A 24,003-nucleotide genomic window follows, 5' to 3' on the forward strand; every position below is an offset into this window, starting at 1 on the left:
ACAGTTTTAACAGGGATTCTCCACAGATCTTTCATTCATTTTGTAGCTGTGATCGTCAAACCTCCTCCACAGAGATCAAAGTGTCAGCAGCAGATCAGCAGTATGTTGCTCAAGGGCACTTCAGGAGGTTGGAACCCAGATCCTCCAATAACGAATAATAACAAACTGACAAGATGCCAAACTGGAATGATCCTGAAGAACTAGTATGACTGATCCAGATCAAAACCTGTGTAACTACCAATACTACAAACTAGGAGAGATGTGTGTGTATGAGATAAAGGCAAAAATATAGAGTACAACAAAAAAAACATAGATTTAATAGGACTGTTGTTTCCCAATTACACGTGACTCATGCAAGGTTGTGCAGGCTGCTGATACCAAGACAATCGATCGTCTACATGCTTGATTAGATTAATAAACAATGACATCATCTATGGACACCAATGTTGATTTTTTTACCAATCTGCAACTAATGATGGTGTTTACATTACACACAGGAGGAGACAACCACAGAATAAGAGCAGAACCAACATACGGACTGTATTAAAATAGGAAAGTGTCTTATTAATCTGTAGCACTTAAATGAGGATAAAGGGGGAAGTGGATGTGAACACAAACTGCCTGGAGAGGACAGAGAGAGATGTCAAGTCTAATTAATCTGAATAACAAGCAGATGAGTGTGTGTGTGTGTGTGTGTGTGTGTGTGTGTGTGTGTGTGTGTGTGTGTGTGCAACCACAGTCTTCCTCTCTTCCCTTCCTCACACAAATGAGATAATCCGACTCCCAATGTTACCAGTTAAACAACTTTGGAAACAGTAGCGACAAGTAAAGCACAGAGGGGTTTGGGTTTGTGTGTGTGTGTGTGTGTGTGTGTGTGTGTGTGTGTGTGTGTGTGTGTATGTTTCATTTGGTCTATGGGGCCCCGTGTTTGCATCTGTCTGCATCATCCATCTTTCTGTCTGTACCTCTGGGAGGGGGGCAGGGCAGGCCAAGGCTCATGTCATCAAACAAATGTGCACACACGCACACGCACCCAGACACCGACCACCTCCCTCCGTTGACTCCCAGGGGAGTCTGCAGCGTTTCACCATGCTGAAACAGCAACTGGATCCCCTCCGTTGTGGCCCCGGGGGCCAGGAGGGAGGGGGATACCTGTGACAGCCAAGGGACCACACGAAGACACGACACAAGGCCCTGAGAGAAAGACTAGAGCCTGGCCTCGTGTCAGGAGAGACAATGGGCCAGGAAGACTGATACTGGTCAGACTATTTATAGAAGCTCAGTGGAACTGCGGGGACTCGGGCTGTCGGCTGTGACTCAGTAAATTAATCAGCAGGGCCGTTGGTGTGGTCACATGTTCTGGACAGGAATAGTTTGGTCTTATTGGTCAGATGATTTGGTTCTACTGACTTATTAGCAGTGGTTTATATATCAAACGATTGTCGGCTGTATCATATGATCTGTGTTTACTCCACAATTGTGCGATAATTTACTAATACATAATTGTATTAGCAGCTTGGCGAGACAGGTCAAGATCTGTCAAATTCGTCAAGTCCAGAAGTCATTATTGCAAACATAATTGACTGAAGAATGCAGGCAGTGATCAATCAGAGCAGTGTGTCGTATAATCACGTATCGTAAAAGATTGAATGATTCTGCTTCACTATCCTGGAGCATTCGGGTCCATTCTGGTGTTGAGCAGCATGTTTTTCCTTCCTGGCTGTGCTCATTTCTCTGACTTTCTGACTCACTCCTCTAAAAGAAGAAGAGTGGGTGGCAAATTATGGTACATTATGTTACCTAATGCTCTCTGGGTAATAACAGAACAGGCTGGACACTGTTCCCAGCGCTTCAGCCATTTCCTCCATGACTTCCTTGCGACTCAGGTGACGCGAAATGATGAAGGATGAGCGGGTAGAGACACGCAAAGACAGAACGTGAGAACGGGCGATGTTTGAGGTCTGGAGTTTGCATCCAAAGTGTACAAACAGTTAGAACTGCCCGTGATTAAGAGCCAAGACATTAAGTCGAGCAGATGAGTGAGAAGATCTGGACGACTCCACCCACTACTGCATAAATGTGGCTGTTATGAAACGATAATCTCCTTAAAAAGTGAAAAAGTGACAATAACATAGCATCAAATCTTTAGAATGATATTGTCGAGGTGTCAATTCTTTTCAGTTGAGCTTCATCCCCTTAATCAGTCATGCGATTAACATAAAACTACATAAATCTTGTTTTCCTTGCTGTGTGTGTGTTGTGCTCCAGTCCATATTTGTCACTCACTTCCGAGTCCCATTGTCAGAGAACTTTCCACACTCGGCTCGTCACAACAAACCAGGCAACTGATCAGCATTTCCCACGTAAGGAGGCACAAACAGCTGTTGTCTTGCTGAATACGCACACACACACACACACACACACACACACGCACTCACTTTTTTCCAGCACTGAATCATAAAAACCTTTCTCTTTTCTCTGCACCTCTTAGTGTCATCGCTCATCTCGTCTAAAGAGCCTTTCAGAACGCGAGTAACAAAGCCCACTGGCAGTGTTCTGCTGAGCTTCCAGGCTTTTAACCGCCTTGAATTCAGCTGCCAGTCAGTCCATTCAGCAGCTTTCTCTCTGGCTCTCACACTCTTAATAGCCTTAAATGTCCTTCCCCGTTTGTGTGTGTGTGTGTGTGTTTTTGTGGACATTAGATTGATCAGTATTCTGAGCTGCAGCTTGGCGAGACAGGAAGAACGATACACACACACACAGACATGTAAGGAGCACACAAATACACACAGGTTAGTGGAAGGGGGGAGGAAGGGGCGGGGAGGGGGTGAGTGAAGGAGACACCTGATGTAATATCAATTTTCTATCTCCTCACCAAGGTGGGGGGGCATTAATCCATTAGTTTGACCACAGACGGTGTGTGAGTGTGTGTGTGTGATCTAGATAAGTGACTGAATGGAGCGTTCTGAAAAACCAGGGCATCAAAAACAAGACGAGAGCGGTTTTGTGTCTCACACCCTCCTTTCATGTTTCTGACGTCTCGCATGGAAGTGACACAATTATTATTAGTGGATTTTTCCCAAGCAATTCTCCCGCTGAGGTCGACACACATCGTCTCCCCGGATGACATCATGACTCACTGACGTCTTTCATTCTCCTTCCCCTCATTTCACTCTCACTCCACTTGCATCCCAGATGAGCTTCAGACAAATTTGATCAAAGGGGAATAGGTTGCAATTAATATCTCCATCATGTTTGTTATTATGGCTGCAGCCACTGATTATTCAAATGAATCTATTGACTATTAATTTAGTTTGACCAGAAGTCGATAAACCCAAAGAGATTCAGTTCACAGTGATATGAAACAGACAGAAGATGGAACCACTGTGTTTTACCCAATAAAGTCAATAATCAATAATTACATTTGTTGTCAATTCATTTACTGTTGTCAACCCGATTGATTTATTATTTCCCTTGCCATAATATTTTGTAAATTCTGTAAAAAAAAACAAATCTGTACCGATTTGCTCATGTAACACTTCTCCTCTCTGCCCACTTCATTTTCCTCTTTGACACAACAGCTGCACACACACTGTAAACCCTTTAATAATCCTGTGAGTGTGTGGAGATTTTAGTTTGTCTATGTGTGTGTGTGTGTGTGTGTGTGTATATGTGTGTCAGCCCACGGTGCTTGTTAACAACAGGAGCCTAATTCTTAATGCCTGTATAAATTAGCCTCGCCATGGCAACAGCAGACAAATGGGATGAAGAGTGTTACGTAAAACAACGGTTATGAGCCAACCGCCAAGAAGTAGGACACACGCCCTCGTGCTACTGTGCCAGGCTTTTAAAGAACCAACCCTTCATTTGGAAAAATTCATAAACAGATCAATTACAGATGCCGCTCTGACATAAACAGCCGGCTGTAACTTCATTTTAAGAATCAACAGGTTAATCTGGTGGCGTGCATCTTTGACTTTACGCATCAGGAAGCAGAGAATTACAGAAATGGAGAAGAGAAAAGAGGGGAGAGTGCAACAGATGCCCAAAACACAAACTCAGGCTTCTGTTGAACCTCAACCAGAGCAAACCGCAGTGATACACAGTGGAATGATAGTGATGACATTGTATATATGTGACTGAGATGCAGTTACACGCTCCAACACACCCTGCAGGTTGCAAGCATGTGCCTGACAAGCTGTTCACTTCTCCCACTTCAGCTCGAGTACACGCTGGTGTGAATGGATTCAAACTGCGGCTGAAGCTGGCCGGTAGCCGCCATTTCCCTCATTTCTATTGTCTAATGTAGTGAAGTGCCAAAGCTGCGCAACTTAAGGTTGACGTTGAAAGAAATGCAACCACTAAGACAAACCAGTAAGTCCTGGACTGCACCGAACGCTGTTGGCCAATCAGAACAGAGCGAGGAGGACATCTTAAAGAGGCAGCTACGGAAAACTACCCGTTTCATTCAGTGTGCACAGCGGGAGAGCAGAGGTGTTCTTGCAGATTAAAACATTGCAAAGGTTTCAACTATACAACATGAAATTTAATCAATAACAAATTAAAAATGTACTTTGAAAATCTCCCTCGCTAAACTGTTTACTGACTTGGCAAGAACTGGTTTAAAACTAAAATCATGCCAGGTTTGGTAACTCACTTATCACAACTGCAGCCATGTAAGACATCTGGATATAAAGAGATAGAGACAGAGAGGCACTTTATTCACCCCCTTAAGGGAATTCAATATGCTAATATGATACACAAGGAGAGGGCGATGTTAATTTAGTATTAGAACAAAGGGAATTTGCCATTTCTCTCCAGTTTACTGTTAAAAATGAAGCTCTTCACTTTGGTTAGCAAGCTCAGCTGAGGAAAATGCAGCCATTCATCTTCACTAAGAGGTTTCACAATGGTGCTAAGAGGCGGCGAGGAGTACAGCGGGAGCAGGAGAGACGTGGAGATGAGCAAGTGAAGTGGCTCTGAAAAGCCTTTAAACAAAAACAAGGATCGACTCGGCTCGGCTCTCTGCTGGAGAAACTCAAGGGCATCAAACATGGGGAGCAAGTTTGATGTCCTTGTGCCTTTTCATGAAGAGTTTATGTTCAATTATTTATACGATTCCAGATGAGAAATACACACAAGCAACACAGATTACATTAAAAAAGGATTTTCTCCTCATCTTCATGACCCCCCTCCACACACACACACACACACAGATGGGGCTGGTGGGGGTGGGGTTGTAAATAACATGACTGGGTTACTGCCAGGAATCCACCAGAAGCTTTGAACCTGAGAGTCTAGATCAATCGACCGCAGCCTGGGCTAAGCTGTCACCTATAGGATGATGAATAACACACATACACCCCGACTCCAGACCAGGAGTTACAAGCTCGTGCTTCCAGGAATCCCACCAAACAATGAACTTTCGAGAGGTTTCAACACATCCAGCGTGACACTGGTATGAGGTGACGACACTTCAGGTGGAGAGAATAGCTTTGGAAACAGTCACCGTCACTGATCTGAACAAAGCCCCTTTTTACAATTGTCCCGCTGAGTGTCGGTGGAACAGTCCTGTGTGCATTGACAAAACCAACAAAAAAAGACAAAAGTAAATGATGACACGTTTCACAAGTCGCCCTCTGTGACCCTGAGCAGGTGAATTAACACAAAGGATCACTGTAACGTGTCCAATGTTAAAGCTTAAACTCTGACTGATACTGCATCAGACAAACAAGCCGCATCATTTCTCCATCCAAATTTACAATGTGTGTGTGTGTGGATCATGGATTGAATGTCGCTGCTCCACACACAGTCGTGCTCAGCGGCATGAGCAGCTTTGAATACCTGAAATATTGAACCACAACCTCAGGCACTTCAGTCTGAGAATCATAAAACTTGAAAAGAGGAAACACAGCAGCTGAAGCCCTCTGGAGCACTTACAGATACTTATTAAATATTATTGAAAGGAAACCATAAAGGCATGCCAAATAGTGCTCCGGAAGATCAATCAAATGGTCCAAAATGAACAAAATCCATTCACATACCGTCTCTAAAATAACAGATCTGAAGGTTTCCAGCATTATTTCAGTTTTATAGTACAACTTGGTTGAACCTCACGGCCCATTAGTAATCCAAACAGAAAGGAGCTTCCCGACCTCCTGACACATAATGAGACGCCTCACCTGAAGACAACCGAAGGTCAACATTAAAGTTAAATAGCATTAAGGGACCGTGAGTGGAATCAGGTGAAGACCGATTCACTTGAACGGAGGACAAACCGTCTCTACGTATGTGAAGATAGTTGGCAACATTTGGGACCCGTCTCAACTTTCAAACATAAAAATCTCACACACACACACACACACACACACACACACACACACACACACACACACACACACACACACACACACACACACACACACACACACACACACACACACACACACACACACACACACACACACACACACACACACACACACACACACACACACACACACACACACACACACACACACCATTAACCTGATCCGATCGTCTTTCATTCCACCGTCACCTCAAACAGCCCTGGTAGGTGATATTCTGAGTGTGTGTGAGCCGACACACTCGGTAGCGGTTATCCTTTAAGTCATTTATATTAGTAATAACCAAAGCTTGTTTTCGCTTAAACCTGGCAACGTTCCCCTAAGGGTCACAGGGATCTACTGGTCTTTACTGATCGGTGTGTCTGAATGTGTTCAGATTTCACCCCTAACATCTCGGTGGAGTTGCAATGATGAGTCGTTTGGTTCCCATTATAGCTCAGACACGTGCTGGTGCATGCTGGGAAAAAGCCAGGCACCGACGTGGCATTTAAACGTACAGATGACCAGATTAAGTGAGGCGTGACCGGACTCGAGACGCACTCGGGCAGCTGGCGGTGACATTTCAGGGGCGAGAGCCAGCGTTTAAATCGCTCATTAGCACACAAGAGCCGCGCCAATAACACAGCCACCAATCCAGATGAATGACCTCAGAGATTATGATTATTTGTACTGTAGATTATGTGAAAGTGCAGGAGAAAATGGCAGCAGGGGGAGAGACGAGAGCATAAAGCTGACACACACACACACACAGTCTCTCTCTCTCTCTCAAATTGAAATAAACAGAGCAGTTCTATTCAAAATCTGAAGCTCAACAGTCTGATTTTGTTTTGTTGTCAATACAAAGCCAGATTTGTATTTAATACTTTCATATCAGATGTAGGAATCATATATCCATCACATGATTTCTTTCTTGTTTGTGAGAAATAGACAAGAGTCAAACAATGCCCTACTTTGTGACATAAATTAGATTCTAAAAGATGTAAATAAAGCCTATATATCTATCCAAATTTCCCCAGATCTGTCGTTACTTCCTCACATGTGCGATTGAGTCATACTGAGGGAAATGACATCATCAGTTTCACAATTTCAAGTCTTTATCTTTGACTTGCATCGCCTATGAGTGAAAGGTCTCCACATTCCAGGAAGACTTGACCTTCTCGCTCAACATACATTCCACCGCGTTGTGTGCTTCTTCTAGGAATGCCTTTGGAAGCTTCGACGGTTGTTCGTAAAGGATCGGCGTCTTCGATCCTGGCGGTGGACGAGCACCGATGTATGCAGCTCTGGAATGCCGCCGCCATCCAAACAGGATTACGGCGGGTTATTTTGGCTCCATTTGTTATTGTTAGCAGGAAAAGATGACATTGTTCTCAGCGATAGTGGATACAGTGATCATGTCAACCCGGAGAGTTCTACATCTCCTAAAGTCTCCATGGGAACCAGCCAGACATGTGTGTTTCACGTGTTATCATTATTCAATACTTCCAATGAAGTTGTGGGTTTGTGATGTTATGGCTCATACCTAGTGCAGAAAGATTCAAATGGAAAATTATAAATGACATCGCCTACGTTTTCCTCCTTGATGCTTTCTGCTTGTATTTGTGTTGCAGTGCAGTCATAAGTGCACCGTCTCCCTCAGCAGTAATGCACTGAACGCCACCGGTGTCATTTACAGACAGAAGTCGGGCTGGATCTCTGTTGTAACCTCCTGCAGCTTCACTAAGTCATTAACATAATGTTCACAACAACATAAGTGCAGAAAACAGAAGCTCCCACATGTTCCCGGAGATGGAAAACACACTGGGGGTAATCGTTCCGTCTCTTCAAACTGTTTAAATATTTCAACTACCTCAGAGTTCCAGCGATTAGCGGGGGTTAATTATTTACATGACAGCGCGTAGGTCAGGAGAGATTCACGATATGAGACGCAAGAAGTAGAAAATGGATTTTAAAAAGAAAGGAGGAAAGTGTTCCAATCAGATTAGTCTGACCTTTGCTCCACAATGAGGTGGAGGGGAGGAAAATGGCACGAAAACACTTTGTCTCCTCGTTTTCATTCAGCAGTGCCGCACACACACACATGCACATACATCAGACTAGTTGGCTGCCACCTTCACACCGATTTTGTCGAAGGAACATCGCAGTTTAAAAACAGAAGAGTGACTCGCCTCGGGACAAAGGGGCGATGTCATTCTCTCTCTCTCTCTCTCTCTCCTCCGCCTTACTTCATCCGTCATCACACAGCTGTGCGTTCTCGGCCACCCTGAGGCAGCTGGGTAATGGGAACACACATTTCCCCGCTACTTCAAAAAGTGTGACTACAGAGGCAACAGAGGAACTGATGGCAGAGTCATAGGAGGGGCGCCTGACATAAAGTTGCAAAGACCTCTGGGATGATGATGTGTTAGGCAACACAACACCGCACTCACTCGCACTCGGAGATGGACGAGGACACGAGACTCCTAAACCAAAACAAATCTGCATGTCGTCTTCATCCTGGCAACCCAAGACACAAACATTGAACCACCGACCACGTGACCTAACTGTGACCTCCCAGCTGCTGGCCACTGTAAGGAACTAGAGCTCACCGGATACCAAAACACACAGATTATGAGCTTAGACCCTTTAAAACGCTTAATAAAGCCATCACACACACACACAAACACACACTTCTTTGCTTCCCAGCTGCTTTGCCCAGAGTGTGTGTGTCAGTGTGTGAAACATTACTACGTGTCATCTACTGTACGGCATGTGCCATGTGGTGCATGTCCGGCATTCCCTCATGGACGCAGGCGGAAGGGAAGATTAATGGGACAACCCTCATCCCAACCCCAACCCCAACCCCACCCCCACACACACACCCATCAGCGAGAATTCCATGCTGCCGTAGAGTCCTAGATTTGCTCCGAAACAACAACAGGAGGAAGGGTGAAGATGAGTTCAAAGACCCTTACACACATTCTCAGTTTGTATCTAGGGAGGAGGGAGAGATCGACACACACACATACACACACAGACGGACCTCATTAAAGCATTAGCAGGACATAATTGTTCCGGGTATCACTTTTCATACATCATTACTTCACACACACATACACACACACAGTCTGAGCCATGAACTGCGGTTCCGCAGCACCGACTCTCAAGCCTCTGATGTCTCTGAGGACAAAGCCGCTCTAAGTAACTATTTCAATAAGGAAATGGTACATCTCAATGCCTCCATCAGTGTGTGTTTGTGAGTGAGAGCGAGAGAGGGAGAGAAGGAGAGAGAGAAAGAGAGAAAACACTCCACTCATCTTCCGTTCGTCTCCCCTCCCCGGAGACGCCGACTCCCACCTCGACTCCACCACTCCTCATTCCTTTCACCCCACTCCCCGGTTTCTCCCTTTGGCTCCTCCCTCCGCATACCACTTAACCCCCCAGCGTCACAGCCCGCGGCCCACCTTCCAGACGGCAGAGAATTCCCCCCTCCTCAAACACTCAGACGCGCCTCCTCCCCTTTAGGAAATGGTGCTTTTAGGGTTTAAGACATGTTGGGACAGGCGAGCAGGACAGACCATCATCTCCTGAGCAGATAAGGCCTGAGTCAAACCTCTTATCTCACCCAGTCCAGTCCACTAAATCTCCTTAATATCCTTCACCGGAGGTAAAAAGCTTGAATAATGTGTGTAAGCAACTGTCTTCTACATCTGTGAGCGGAATGTCACAACTTTCCCATGAGGACCATCAAAGCTTCATCGACGTCTTCATCTTCTCGATTGTCAGTTATGGTTCATATCAAAGCAGCTTCCCAGACGCCGTCACTCCAGCAGACTGCGGGGTCGAGTTAAATTTAGAGTTTGTCCCCTTTAAGCTCAGCTGGAGAGATTTTCACTTTATTGTTTCAAGTCGCTGTCATCATTAAAGTGATTTTCAGGAATAAAAGCAAAAAGGAAAACTGGAAAATAGCGCCAATCTAAGAGAAACACCTCCAAAATGCTCCAACTGACCAAGTTTAGACGCAAGCAATAACATTTTGTAAAAATCGCTATCACTTTAAAAAATCTGCTTTTGGGACTGAAATCGTTTCTTCCTCCATCCCGACTCGACTTTCGCCGCAGCCTGCAACCCGAAATAACTGTCAGCTGTGAAAACTTGTGCGAGCCGCTCCTGCTGTAAGAATGCAAGGCCTTCATTTCCCCCCCGTCACCGCACATATGGTCACAGATGGACACACATATGTACAGTATGAGCATGCAACACATGCACAACCACACGGGAGGAGGACCGGGAGGAGTGGAGTGGAGTGGGTGTTCTGAAGGGTTGGGAAAGGTTAGGTCAAGGGTTGAGGGAAAGTGACGTCGATGCTGTTAAAAGCAGTGAAATCTTCATCACGGCAGCGAACAGAAGGTCATAACTCTCCTCCTCCTTCCCTGTCCATCCGGTTTGCCACTTACACAACCTCAGTGGTCTGCTGCCTCTGAATAAGTGGGCAGATAAGAGTTCAGGTGAGTCTTTGGAATGAATTCATCATCACAGTGGTGCATGATGATGTTTACTGGGGGGAAAACCCAATAAAATCAAAACAGCACGTGTGAATTTCTTCCAAACCGCACAGTCGTTATTCCCTTAATGAGGCTTTGCAGAGGAAGGGATGGAAATTAAAAGTGTGTGTGTGCCTGTCTAGAATCTGTGAGTGTGTGGGAGCTGAGCTGGTGAGGGAGTCTGGGAACTGATGCAGGTCGAGCATCTCTGCTGCCCAGCTTGGCACAAACAGACCCACACACACCCGGACCCCTCAGTACTGTGTGAGCTTCCCCCCCATCAAACTTGCTCAGCTGTGGACCAAACAGGCTGGCAGGGAGGCAAAGCACTTCCACTTAACCATATGAAAGTCTGGCACTGGTGCACAGAAAGAGCTCAGGAGGGAAAAAAAAACACCTTTTAGCTCAGAAAACACCAGCAGCAGCCGGAGAGAGGGGGGATCTGAACGTGTCCTTAAGTTTAAACGTGCGGGAGGAAGTCTGTGAAAGTAACTTGTGACAAATTGTCTTTAAAATTGGAATCTGTTCAGTTCAAGTGGCAACAAGATGTGCAAAATATTCAGGAAGTTTTGTTTGTTAAAAGGAACCGACACACTGGGAGGAGGAGGAGGAGGAGTGAGGAAGGTGGTCGAGCAGGTATGAAGCTCTGACAGAGTTTCCCTTAGTGCTTGGCTCTATGCTGGTTGATCCACTGTGGGTGGTATCAGCCCACAATGGATGACAAAGCACCAAAGCCCTTTGAACCCCCAAACAAACCTGCAGGGGGATTTTTCAAATCACTTCTCTCATGTTTCACAGGGGTGTCAGGAGTGTGTGTGTGTGTAATCAACCGAGTCCACAGCCACAGAGAGAGAGAGGTGGAGGCTACTCAGCAAATCAAAGCTAATAAACGCGTTTCCAGGGAATACAGAGAGAGGTCAAGGTCAGATATGAGTCATGATTAATCTTCTATCTGAGGGTGAAAGCACAGAAACCTGTGAAGTTGCAGCTCTGGTGTTTAGATCGAGCCGAAACTCCAGTCAGAATGAAAACAAGCGGCCGAATCACCAGAAGACGCGTCTGTTTATTTATCATTTTTAAACAAAACGTAACGCTCTAACATCACTCGGCGCTCCTGCTCACTGTTACATGTCTCAGCTCTGATCAGTGTTTGCGTGGGATTGAGTGGATTTATCGCGGCGCTCAGTTCATTTGCTCTGGTGGAATCACGCGACTCTGTGATCCACTGACCCACTGACTCCACACACACACACACACACACACACACACACACACACACACACACACACACACACACGCACACGCACACGCACACGCACACACGCACACGCACACACACACACACACACACACACGCACACACGCACACACACACGCGCATCCGTCCAGATTGTTGTGTTGATCGAGTGTGTGTATGCGTGTGTGAGACGCTCCCGTGGATAATGTTTCAACTCACCTCCTCGAAAACTTCACTCAAGTGTCTCCTCCTCGTCACTGCGCCTCTCCATCCATGCGTAACAAACCGGGACAAAGTGCGTTCAAGCTGTTGTTTCTCCGCCGATCTGCTCGCGGTGCACGAAGGCAAAAAAAGCAGCGACTCTGTGCGCCTCTCCCTCCCCCCGCACGGAGGCTCCTCTCCGGGCTGGGATGATGCTTTGGTGCCGCTGGTAAAAGTGTCGATGCAGCGGCGGCGCGGAGCGAAAAGCAAACACTGGGAATCACTCACGCACATTCCAGCTTGTGTTTGCGACTCTCCTCCCGAACAACCGGCCAGCCAATGAGGAGAGAGGGGATGGAGCGAGGGGGCGTGGCCAAATCATTCTTGACCCCCTCTTCCCTCCTGTGTGTGTATGTGTGGACGTGTGTGTACGTGTGTGTACCCCCATCTTCTCTCTTTTGTCTCTCTCACTCTCTCTCTTTCTGTCTGTGTGTGTGTGTGAGGTGTGATGATAAGCTTGGTGGTGGTGGGGGGGTCAGGAGTCAGAGGTGAAGAGTGAGCAGAGGCAGAGGAGTTCAGGACAGCAGGAAGAGATAAAGGGACGGTGGAAATGTACACAACAGATACCAGAATGTGAATAGACGCTAGAAATCACGTGACAGCCCTTTGAAATGAGACACACACACACACACATACACACACACACACACACACACACACACACACACACACACACTGACTGGAGGCTCATTCATATCAGATGTGTATGTTTTCTAATGATAGTGATCAGATATTAAAGGGAGTTGCTGCAAACAGTAAACACAGTATGATGTAATGGCGCAGGTCAGTGTGTCACTCTTTCATTGAATTAGTGAATTATTGGTCGTGTTGTTTCCTCTAACAGGATCTGGCTATCCATTGACTGCAGGCGAGGTCATCTAACCTGCAGATAAGCAAACTATTGCTTGTCTTTTTCTGCATGTTAGTCTCTTTCCTGCTCACTGTAGCAGAAGAGTAGAAAAGAATAGGAATTCGACCCATATTTCAATCAAATAAAAACACTTTCTTTGTATTTTGATTCATGTTTCTGCTTCAGAAACCAGTGACCATTCAGTTTGTGACCGACACACACACTCACACTCTCTCTCTCCCGTATTTAAACAGCTGCCACCGTATGAACTCTCTCTAATATCCCTCTTTGCCCTTGTAGTCTGGGTGGCAGAGCCATTTTTAGGCGAGAGAGCTGATACCTCTGCAGCCTTGGGGGTTTAAATTTAGACCCAACGTGGTCGATAAACCCAGGATTTACTGACACACAGTCCAACCTGACACATTCAGCCGTGTCATTGTTATACTCTGTGAAAACAGCCTCTGAAATATCGACAGGTTGTGAAAATGACGGTGCGATCACCTGTGATTACACATCACAACAACGGGGGGTTTACAGCTTATTGTTTTACAGCCGACGGCAAATTGATTTATATTGAATGGAGCCGTAAAAAAAAGACAAACAGCAACGCGTTTGGAAGCTGCACACAGCGTGACACACACAGGAAAGGGCATTTCAGGGGGGGACAACGTTGGATTATGCGAAGTGACTAGACGTGAACCTCTTCTGCCAGTGTAATTGGCCTCCATTAGTGGATATGATGTTCCACTGTGTCCATACAAATCCAATTCAGCTCCGCAAAGGGAGCAGACAAATGCCGCGTCCCTTTTAATCCATCAGTCTGGTATCAGTGGGAGGGGAATATTCATAATGACTCAGTGATACCATTGTTTTTACTGGGATCTTTTAAAAAAGGTAATTTCATTGCTGTGTGTGTTCAATAGTGAGAATGATAATGGCATTTTCCTAAAAACAACATATTTCCATGAGAAGCAGGAGCTTTGGATAGAGATCAGTAAGGTGTTAAAGAGCTTAGATGATTTATATTAAAGGTGTTGTGAGCTTGAATACATCAACATGACGCAGGAGAGAAGAGATGGATAAAGCAGCGGAGAGAGGGAGAGAGAGAGAGAGAGAGAGAGAGAGAGAGAGAGAGAGAGATTACAGATGCATTAGAAGTTTGTAGGCTTCTCTCTTCATGAGTTTGTCCACTCAGCTGTCAGTCACTTTCCCACCTGAGTCACACACTTCACCCAAACTGACCCTCACACAGTCCTTTGCTGACCCACTGTCAGCTCAACCTGAGGCTGTGATTGGTCTATTTCTGAAGCCACTCAAATGTAAAAATATGTAAAAACCATAATCAGTCTGCATCCTCCTCCATAGATGAAATCCTGGGTAGAACTCTGTCGTGGGCGTGCGCAGACACACACACACACACACACACACACACACACACACACCTCCCTCCTCCTCGACTCTCAGCTGCTGAACAGCTCAGCCTGTAATTATGTCGATCATCAACAGCCCCTGACTAGTGGCTATATTTACTGGAGAGCTAGTGCGCGCACACACACACACGCACATCTGCAAAGATGACACCGCACACACACACAGACATATAGCACTATGTGCAGAGACACACACATGCACAGAAATAACCTAAGCTTTTTTTGGTAGAAGTTGCCAATCAGAATAAGAGCTACGGGTAATTTAGTTTTATCTTGAAAAGCATCATTACCCTCACAAACTGCAACAGAGCTCAAAAGTTTGTGAATTTTAATATTGTGCTAATCGTTGTTAAATGCCATGCATTTATATTTTGTCCTTCATGTTCCATAAAAACACCTCACACTGGACACACAAGTGTTACTAATGAGAGCAGGGATCCACCTGAACCAGCACTCACAACACAGCAGCACTTTCACTGGGACACCTACAGTAAATGGAATGCGGCCATGATTAATGTTCACACTGTAGTCACGCGTGTGTTTGACGAGAAAAACCTTCCACTGTGGGAAAACTTTCTCAACTAACGAGAGAACTATAGTACCACAAGGATAGAAACATGATACTGATGATTGAAATCTGCTCAGTGCTTTACAGTTTTACACATTTCAACCTTATATAACAGAGAATGTGCACAAGCAACACACACACACACACACACACACACACACACTGACCTCCCAGCAGTGCAGTCCGTTTCTTTCCATACCAGCCGACGTTGGCCTTCAACACTGATCTGCTGCTCCTGACGTAGTGTGGCATTTAACCCCTCTCTTTCTCTCTCTCTCTCTCTCTCTCTCTCGCTCTCTCGCTCTCTCTCTCTCGTTCAGTTATCCATCTAGCTCCGTCATCCCACACTGTCCTGTCATGTTTCTCCTGCTGTCCCTGCTCCAAGGTTGTCCTCCTCTTCCGTCTCGCTCTCACCACTCTTACACTTTACCAGCCAGAGAGTCCCACAGAAAGGCCACATGACTGGAGGGCAGAGAGGTCAAAGCCAAGGGATGTACAGGCACAGCTGAGTGTGTGTGTGTGTGTGTGTGTGTGTGTGTGTGTGTGTGTGTGTGTGTGTGTGTCAGAGGGAGAGTTTATGTGAGGCGAAAGGACATCAGAGGGAAATGTTGAGTGCCACCTCCTCTCCAGTTACCAGCCCAGTTAGAAGTGACTTATTGTTTAACAGTCAACCTTTTTCAAGCTGTAAATACCAAACCTGAATCTGAGCAAACTCTCACGCCTGCAACATTGTTAACCCTTGTTACAGTTTACAACAGAGACCCGAAGGAATCTGTAAATGTAGCTGTAAACGTATACGTGTGTGTATGTCAGGGCCACACATGCAGCTCTGAACCCACAGGTGTGTTTACATTAGTGCAGCTTCCCAAACTGCGTATTACGTCTCAGCAAAAGTTACATTTTTTTCCGTGCACGTGTTTGAGAGACAGTCAGACAGTCAGACAGACGCACAGAGGTGAGCCAATTACAGACTGTGCTGCCCTGTGGCACGACGGCTCCACACTGTGCCTCCTTTGGTCTGTAATGACAAGCTGCTCACTGCAGGTAGAGTCGCTTCCCTGAAGGGTTTGGATGCACGTCAGCAGGCATGCAGACGGACAGACTGCACCAACAACAGTCACACACAAGGTTCTCACTGACGCATGATTCTAAAACATCATCCAGGCAGTAACTACTTATGCAACAGGTTTTGTTTAGTTCTGAAGTTGAAGGAGTGTGGTAAATGTGATCTGATTGCTCATTATTTTAGATTTATAATGTGGCAGAATAGCCGTAGTCAAAACAGAACCACATGCAGTAATTAGATATTGGGGAAGTGCGCAGTTTCAAATTGAACTTAGGTCAAAGTAAACATGTATTGGCACAGGAAATATGACTCATTGTGGGAAATGTTTCCTGTCAAAATCCTCAAAAGGTTTTTGACATCCAAAGCTTGAATTCTCAAAGACTTATGAAATTATGTAATAAGAAAGGATAAAAGTATAGAACATTTTAAATGTCTTGATGGTTGGATTGGACAACATCTAATGAGCTTGTTGTATTGAATTTAAAGCCTTAAAGCTGCAAAGTGTCTCATTATAGTTGTCTCATTATGTAAGATCAAGTACCTCAAAGTAATGTATCACAAATCTGATTTTAACTGCATTAAACTTAAGGTTAGGGCTCGTCTGTAGCGTCTCACTGTTGGCTGTAAGTGAACAAACACACGCAGTGACGTGTCTCGACCTCGACGACACAGAACCTGAAGTTAAACCCAAACGTGGCCCCTACGTGTGTATGAGTCCCGGGTGGTCCGTTAAGTTCCACCGTTTCAGCAGGGTTACCTCAGCGTGAGAGAGGCTCCAAACCGCCCAGTGTAAACCCTGCACGCCCACTGTTACGCACGGTGCAGATTGTCATGGTAACCACGTGGGAAATGTAAAGCAATGGTCAAAGAAATACAGTGAAGCTGCAGCCTTAGGTATGAGCCACATGTAAACACTGGCCAAAAATTTCAACCAAAAATTGAAACATTGGAATAAAAACTCAAAACGAACAGAGACCCTGAATGCAGCACCAGTAAAGCTCCATATTGCATAAAGCTTCTCCTCCTAACTTTCACTCTTTTCTTTTCTCTTTTCCGGTGAAAACAACAGCAAATAATAATGTTATATAGCCGGGTTGTTACGACTGAACTAGGTCAGTGGAGCAAACTGTCACAAGCAGCAAGACTGAAGCTCAGAGCAGTAAAATGCCGCTTCAGTGCCCTCAGGTCACAGTTACTCACATCACAGCGTGACGCACAAATACTGTCATGTTAGTCTCTGTTAGGCTCTGATGCTGTGGGCAGAGAACACATCTGTGGCCAGACAGAGGAGGTGTGTGTGTGTGTGTGTGTGTGTCCCATGTCTCAGGATAGAGGACAATGTGTGTGTGTGTTTGCATGATGGTATGCTCATGGGTTGTTTGCGTGTGTCGGTGAGTTGAAGGAGAACTACGTAAACCAGATCCGAAATAAAAACAGATCTACATATGACATTAACCCAAACCCATGAGAAATGCAGGTCAAAGGTCATTTCACTGTTTCTCATTTCACATTCCTTGTATCAGTTCAGCAAATGGAGGTTGTATAAATACTGAGATGTCCCATTGTTCTCTGTGCAGCTAAATCATCCGTCTTTCCCTCCCGGGTTTCCAGTTAGTGGAGCAGAAGTTTGCTCGGCTCGCTGGGCACCATCTCAGCTCAGAGGAGGAGGAGGATACAGTAACCAGAGGTCTGCTGCACCAGGCAAGCACCGACAAGAAGCTGCCAGAGAAATGGATTTGTGAAATCTGAGCTGGCTTCTAGACTTACAGCCTTCTCAGTGAGCTCTGCCTGTCATGCTGATGCCTGTGTGTGTATGCATGTGTGTATGCATGTGTGTGTGTGTGTGTGTGTGTGTTTGTGTGTGTGTGTGTGTGTGTGTGGGTGTGTCTGTAAGGGGGGGTGTCCCCTGTCTCACCCTCTGGCCATGAATTGAAAGATACTGTAGACAAGTTTCATGTCAGCAACTTGCTAAAATAACGAGGATCAGTTGTTGTCAGTCTTGTTATTTCAAGCTGTGATTGGATTAGAACCTAGGTATGAAAATAAATCTTGGATACAGACGTGATTTATGTCTTCTAATGTCCAAACAAGCACTCTGTGGTGCACTGACACGACTGAAACATCCACCCAGGGTGCTGCAGGCCTATCTTTGGGTGTGTGTGACATGCCTCTATCAAAGGCAGCCTGCAGCAGTTGTGTCATGCTTCACATCTACTCCACCTGCTTGTCCGGTGTTGCTTCATTGACTCGCCAAGAAAAAGCCTCTTAGCAAAATGGAGCCGATGCTTAAAGCGCCGGGGAAGATATTACAACATAGTGTGAAGAAAGTAGTTCTGCAAACTCCCCACCTGCTCTGACATCAACACAACAGGCCAATTTCCGCATGAAACCCTCCAGCAGAACGATGATAAAGGGGGTTTCAGGTCCCGACCAGAGGGGCCTAATGCAGGTGTGGCGTAGCTCCACACTGCCCCTCCTCCCCCCATGCAGGAATTATCTAAACCTTCATCTAAAGGACGTCGGTTGAAAGAAAAAACACCTCGCAAATTGTGCCAGGAGGAATTCTCAACAACTTAATTCAAACAAAAACAAACAGCGGCCGTTGAGTGCAGCAATTAGTGGTTTTGTTATGTAATTGGCAGTCGGAGGAGGAGAAGAAGAAACGCATCCTATTGCACAAAGGGAGAAACAATGCGGAAGATTCCTGCACCGGGCGGATAGACTTCTCCAAAACCGTTGAACCAGCGCAACAAGAAACGAAAAAAAAAGGATTTCAGAGTCTCAAAGACGGCAAGCTGAAGTCAGAATGGAGTCTAATGAGGCTTGTGAATGTAAATACAGTTGATCAGGGAGCTGCGGGGCCTCCTGGAGACAAACCGCAGCGTCTGTTACTAACCGAGCTCCTCACTTGTGACTGAAAGCAGCTCTTCATGCTCCTTAAAGCCCACCTGACCTGACCCAGTTATTCAAACACCGGCTTGTTTAGACTCCAAACACGACTCCCCATTGCTGCGGATCTCATACTCACCTTTATTATGACTGTCATTAAAGACCCGAAGCTGCGGTCGCCCCACTTTGGGACTTATGAGCCACTCAGGAGGAGAAAGGAGGACTTAGTAAAGAAGCTATTGTGTTTATTTTGGTCTCAATGAAGCTGCTGTCTGTTTTGACTTTTAGCATTTTACTTGGTTGAGCCTGACTTCTAAGAAATGCTTCAGGAAAGGCGGGGTGCCTCTGTTTGTGTGTGTGTGTGTGTGTGTGTGTGTTTGGGACAAAAAGTGTGAAAACAAGGAAGAAAGTGTGTTTTTGTGTGCGTGTCTGTGTTAATTGGCGTGTCGAGCTACTTTAAAGCTTTAACTCTCGTCTCTGTCGCAGTGAAAGGACGCCGTCTCAACTCGTGCTTCTCTCAGGTGAAGGATCTTCATGCAGGGGCCGATTTTTGCAGGGGACTGTGGGTAATCGTCAGGGGCGAGCTGAGGCACCGTTTGTTTCCCTGCATCATAAAGCAGCGATCCTCATAAACTGAGTGTGTAACAGTTATTTTTAGCAGCTTATTCGTTCTCTTTCATAAAGCCTCTGTCAGCTATAGTGCAGTGATTTACTGTATGTCAAACACGCTGGACGGCCACTTAATTAAAAGACAACACTGAGCTGCAGCGTGAAATGCAGCAAACCATTAAATATGTTCACAGACTCACGCCGGGAAAACTGTTTAATCTGGTGTAAAAAATTTCCTCTGTCCACAATTATATATAACGACAAATGCCCTGCGTCCTTTTGAGAAGGCATTTTAGGACCAAACACAGAGGGAACAACACACTCAATTCCATTAAAAAACATCATGTGACTTGTGTCCTGTGAGGCGTTTAAGGAGCCCCGGAGCAACACTGAGTCTAAAAAATATTGTGGCTGAATCCAAACTGTATGACCTGCCTGGGAGGAAGACACACACACACACACACACACACACACACACACACACACACACACACACACACACACACACACACACACACACACACACACACACACACACACACACACACACGCACACACACACACACACACACACACACTGGCTCTGCTATTGTCTCACATCAAATCTCAGCCCTGTTTTATTACTGTAACTTCAGCTCACAGCGGAAATGTTAATTTTATACGAGATGAGGGCGCTTGAATGCCAAACAAAGCCGTATTTAAGACTCGTTAAACTCTCTGAAAGCTTTCCAATGAACGTCTCGTAAAAACAGTAGATAAAACTATGTCAACACGGCAAGTATTGGTCCTTAACTTTGCCTTTTTTCATCTCGCAACTGAGGGTCGGGGGTCAGGACAGCAGGCAGAGGGGGATGCCACTTGTTGAACGCACCCAGACAAATCAAGTCGTACATCACTTTCACCTCTTCCTTTTAAACTGGTGTCACACAGTTTGGAGCTTCATTTGCTTGCCAGTGTAAACACATATCCCTGGATGTTTGTGTTGCTGTGACGTTTCTGATTACGCACAATGTCCTTGAGGCATGAAAGGTAAACAAAGGAGGAGGAGGAGGAGGAGGAGGAGGAGGAAGAGGACCCGTGCTGCTTTAACAGTTACAAAAAACCACAAAACTTCCAGCTGTGTCCATCTGACACTAACACTGGCAAAGCCCTCAAATAAACACAAATCAAAATGGATAATTACAACGCAACATGTCTGCATTCTGCAACCTTTGACCGACGCTGTGAATAAACACCCGGCTGCTCCCGCGCCAGCCTCCGCGTGAATCCCAGCTCTGTGATTGGCTGCGGTTTCTGTTGCGGTAGTAAGCCAAGCAGTCAGCTGGCCGCGTCGCTCCTGGCTGCTGCTGCCGCCGCTCGCTCGCTCGCTGCTCAGAGGGAAGCCAACGTCACATTCGCATTGGTGGGTCTTCTCAGTCATAAGTGGGTCAATGGAGGCATTAACATATATTACACACACACACACACCGAGTGATGCAATATGCTCACTGTCCACTCAGCTTCAGCACAACCGCAGAGGAAACACACAATTCTAGCAGTGAACTTGAAGGTGCACTTGAGAAGCTTCTGATTCATACTGAGGAGAGATGAGTGTAATCAACTGTAGTACCATCCAAGTGTGTGTTTGTGCGTGTGTGTGTGTGTGTGTGTGTGTGTGTGTGTGTGTGTGTGTGTGTGTGTGTGTGTGTGTGTGTGTGTGTGTGTGTGTGTGTAATAAGAAAGGAGGGAGCGGTGCAACTTCATCGGAGGTGTGCTGAAAATACTTCTAACACAAAAAGCTTTGGAGAGCAGAAGAAGAAGAATAGCAGTCGAATAAATCTGTATTCCATCATTCCATCACAGTTTAATGTTAAATTAAGTCTGTAGTTTGTGTTGAAATAACATAAACAGTCTCATGCGTCCATGCTGAGCAGATTGTTCCCGTGGTTAGGAACATCTGGCTGTTATACAAGTCCACCCACACTGCAGAGGGCAAAGCTCCTTCAGCTCTCTAAAAACGGTCAAAGTTGGAAAATCGATAAGCAAAAAACACAGCGTGGAGCTCCAGTGAAGAGGGACAGTTACAGCTAACAGAACTAATATGATCTTAAAAGCGTAGAATCAGCAGCAGAGGAGGTGATGTTTGTTGTATCCGTGCTTAACCGAGCGTTCATCAAGCGACCACACCCACACAGCTGATGAGGTCCCCCGGGCCTCCACATGTACGCTCTTTAACCCTCCACCACAACCACAAGTCACTAAGCCCAACCAGGCTGCTTGCCCCGGCTGCCCCGCCCCCCTCCAGCCTGACCCTGCATGCGGCCCACCTGTCGGCCCTCGTCTGCCTCAAAGCCCCCGCGCCCTGACCCTGGGTGAGCCTACCGTCCTCGAAGAAGACGTCCTCTGCTTCCTCGCGCATCATCTCATCCAGGTCATCCTCTGCAGCGTCGGTCATAGCCATCACTATTCCTTCTCTCCTCCTTCGCTCTCTCTCACTTCACTCGACTAATCAGAGCTCCACACAGACACACACAGAGAGAGCGAGAAGAAGAAGTGACTGTGGGCTGTAAAAAAAATCAAATCATAGTTGTCCCGGCCTCACAGCGTCTGATTGGCGATGGCTCCTCGTCTGAGCAGGAGAGGGGACTGGGACAGAGTCGAGCTTCAAGCTTACAGCACGGGTATGCATGTGTGTGTCAGAGAGAGAGAGAGAGAGAGAGAGAGCGAGAGAGAGAGAGAGAGAGAGAGAGAGAGAGAGAGAGAGAGAGAGAGCATGTGTGTGGGTGAGCGAGAGAGGACTCCCAGAGACCTTCACGAAGTTTCAGTAGCAGAGCCGATTTCATAACATCCTGTGAAAAGCTGAAGTGAGAGTGTGCAGTTTGAAGTGCATGTGTACAAGTGTGTGTGTGTGTGTGTGTGTGTGTGAGTGAGGAGGGAGAGTGATGTGTGAACGTGTGTCTGCATATTTGTGTGTGTGTGTCCTTGTGCACAGCATGGCCCTCCACGATGAGTCAGCCCATGTGGAGGTTGGTTAAGAGGAATAATTAGCTTCTGTATTTTGAGACAGTATAGACATGGAAAATGTGTGAAAATGTGTGTGTGTGTTAGCTGTGCACGTGTGTGTGTGTGTGTGTGTGTGTGTCATGATGTGAGGCCGTCTCTGCTTGCCGTTCCCTCACAGCTCGCTGGGAATCATGGGACCACACTGAGTGCCGCTGCTATTTTTCCACTTGGCCGGCGCTCAAAGGGCCTCGGTGACGCTGATAACGTGCCAGCGAGCGACTCCACGCTGCTGCTCCTCATCTTGACAACACCAAACACACACACACACGCCCACATCTCACAGCCCTGCGCCTCATACTGCATTTAATTACTACACAGTGATTTAATAATACAAACTTGGAGTATCTTTATCACCAAATATAAGTCAGCTCTCTTGCCATATGTAGAAGCAAACGTAGTAAAAGCACTAAGACAACAATGGAGCCGTGGTTCTCAAGCTGTGCTGTGTGGCCCACCGGATACAATTTCTGCTGTGGATCAAAACAATTACATTCTATGGGGAATTCTTGTAACTGGGGCTTATAAAATGTTGTTTTTAAGTTGAAGTTTTCTTATGTGGCTGTTAAGTCTGACACTCTGTCCTATTTTTGGAAGTTTCACACTTTGAACAGCAAAACGTTCCACCACATTAGCAATAACAAAAACAGTGAAACTCTAAATACGTTGTGCCGTTGAGCAAAACCGAGGCTGACATGCAGAGTTTATCCCCCGGGGGTTTCACGTCCAGTCCCAAATTACTGCAAATGTCTTCCTTTCACTCTTCGACCCTTCATTTATTCTCAGATTGGAAAAGTCAAGAGGGCAAGCAGATAAAAAAAAAAAGAAGTCCCTCCTCTTCGTCACGCTCTGCTCCAGCGTGTCTTCGTCGCCGCACAGTTTCACTGACTCACAGCCTATTTAGATCAACCAATCCCTACCAAAATAGAAAGTGGGCCTGGAGTCATTTCATTATCACTTCTTCCTCAGACTTCCTGTCCCCTGACGCCGCTCCGCTGTCAGGTCGAGGCTTAGGGGAGCGGACCTGGAGACAGACTCATTTTCACTCACACACACACACACACACACACACACACACACACACACACACACACACACACACACACACACACACACACACACACACACGTAAAAGAACACCTCTCAAGTTTGAAAGGGATGGG

General features: G+C 46.1%; 2 protein-coding genes across 3 annotated transcripts in view; one reads left to right on the top strand and one right to left on the bottom strand.

Annotated features, from left to right (window-relative positions):
* Positions 1 to 12,683, top strand: part of csnk2b (casein kinase 2, beta polypeptide) — a 74,995-nt gene extending 62,312 nt beyond the window's left edge. Inside the window, exon 8 of the mRNA XM_076149779.1 lies at positions 12,671 to 12,683. The gene's annotated coding sequence lies outside the window, so the exon portion shown is untranslated. The remainder of the gene's footprint in view (positions 1 to 12,670) is intronic.
* Positions 1 to 22,537, bottom strand: part of ripor2 (RHO family interacting cell polarization regulator 2) — a 40,527-nt gene extending 17,990 nt beyond the window's left edge. Inside the window, exon 1 of one of the 2 annotated variants that reach the window (XM_076149777.1) lies at positions 22,163 to 22,537. In XM_076149777.1, the coding sequence (XP_076005892.1) occupies positions 22,163 to 22,241 (79 nt within the window). In that variant the 5' untranslated portion in view covers positions 22,242 to 22,537. Of the gene's footprint in view, positions 1 to 12,347; positions 12,636 to 22,162 lie in introns of those variants that run through there. The other variant, XM_076149778.1, reaches the window with a different exon arrangement.
* Between the last annotated feature and the right edge of the window lie 1,466 nt (positions 22,538 to 24,003).

The sequence above is a fragment of the Genypterus blacodes genome, unplaced genomic scaffold (genome assembly GCF_046128005.1).
Source record: "Genypterus blacodes isolate CSIRO-AG114 ecotype Tasmania unplaced genomic scaffold, CSIRO-AGI_Gbla_v1 ptg000048l_1, whole genome shotgun sequence".
Classification (NCBI taxonomy): domain Eukaryota; kingdom Metazoa; phylum Chordata; class Actinopteri; order Ophidiiformes; family Ophidiidae; genus Genypterus; species Genypterus blacodes.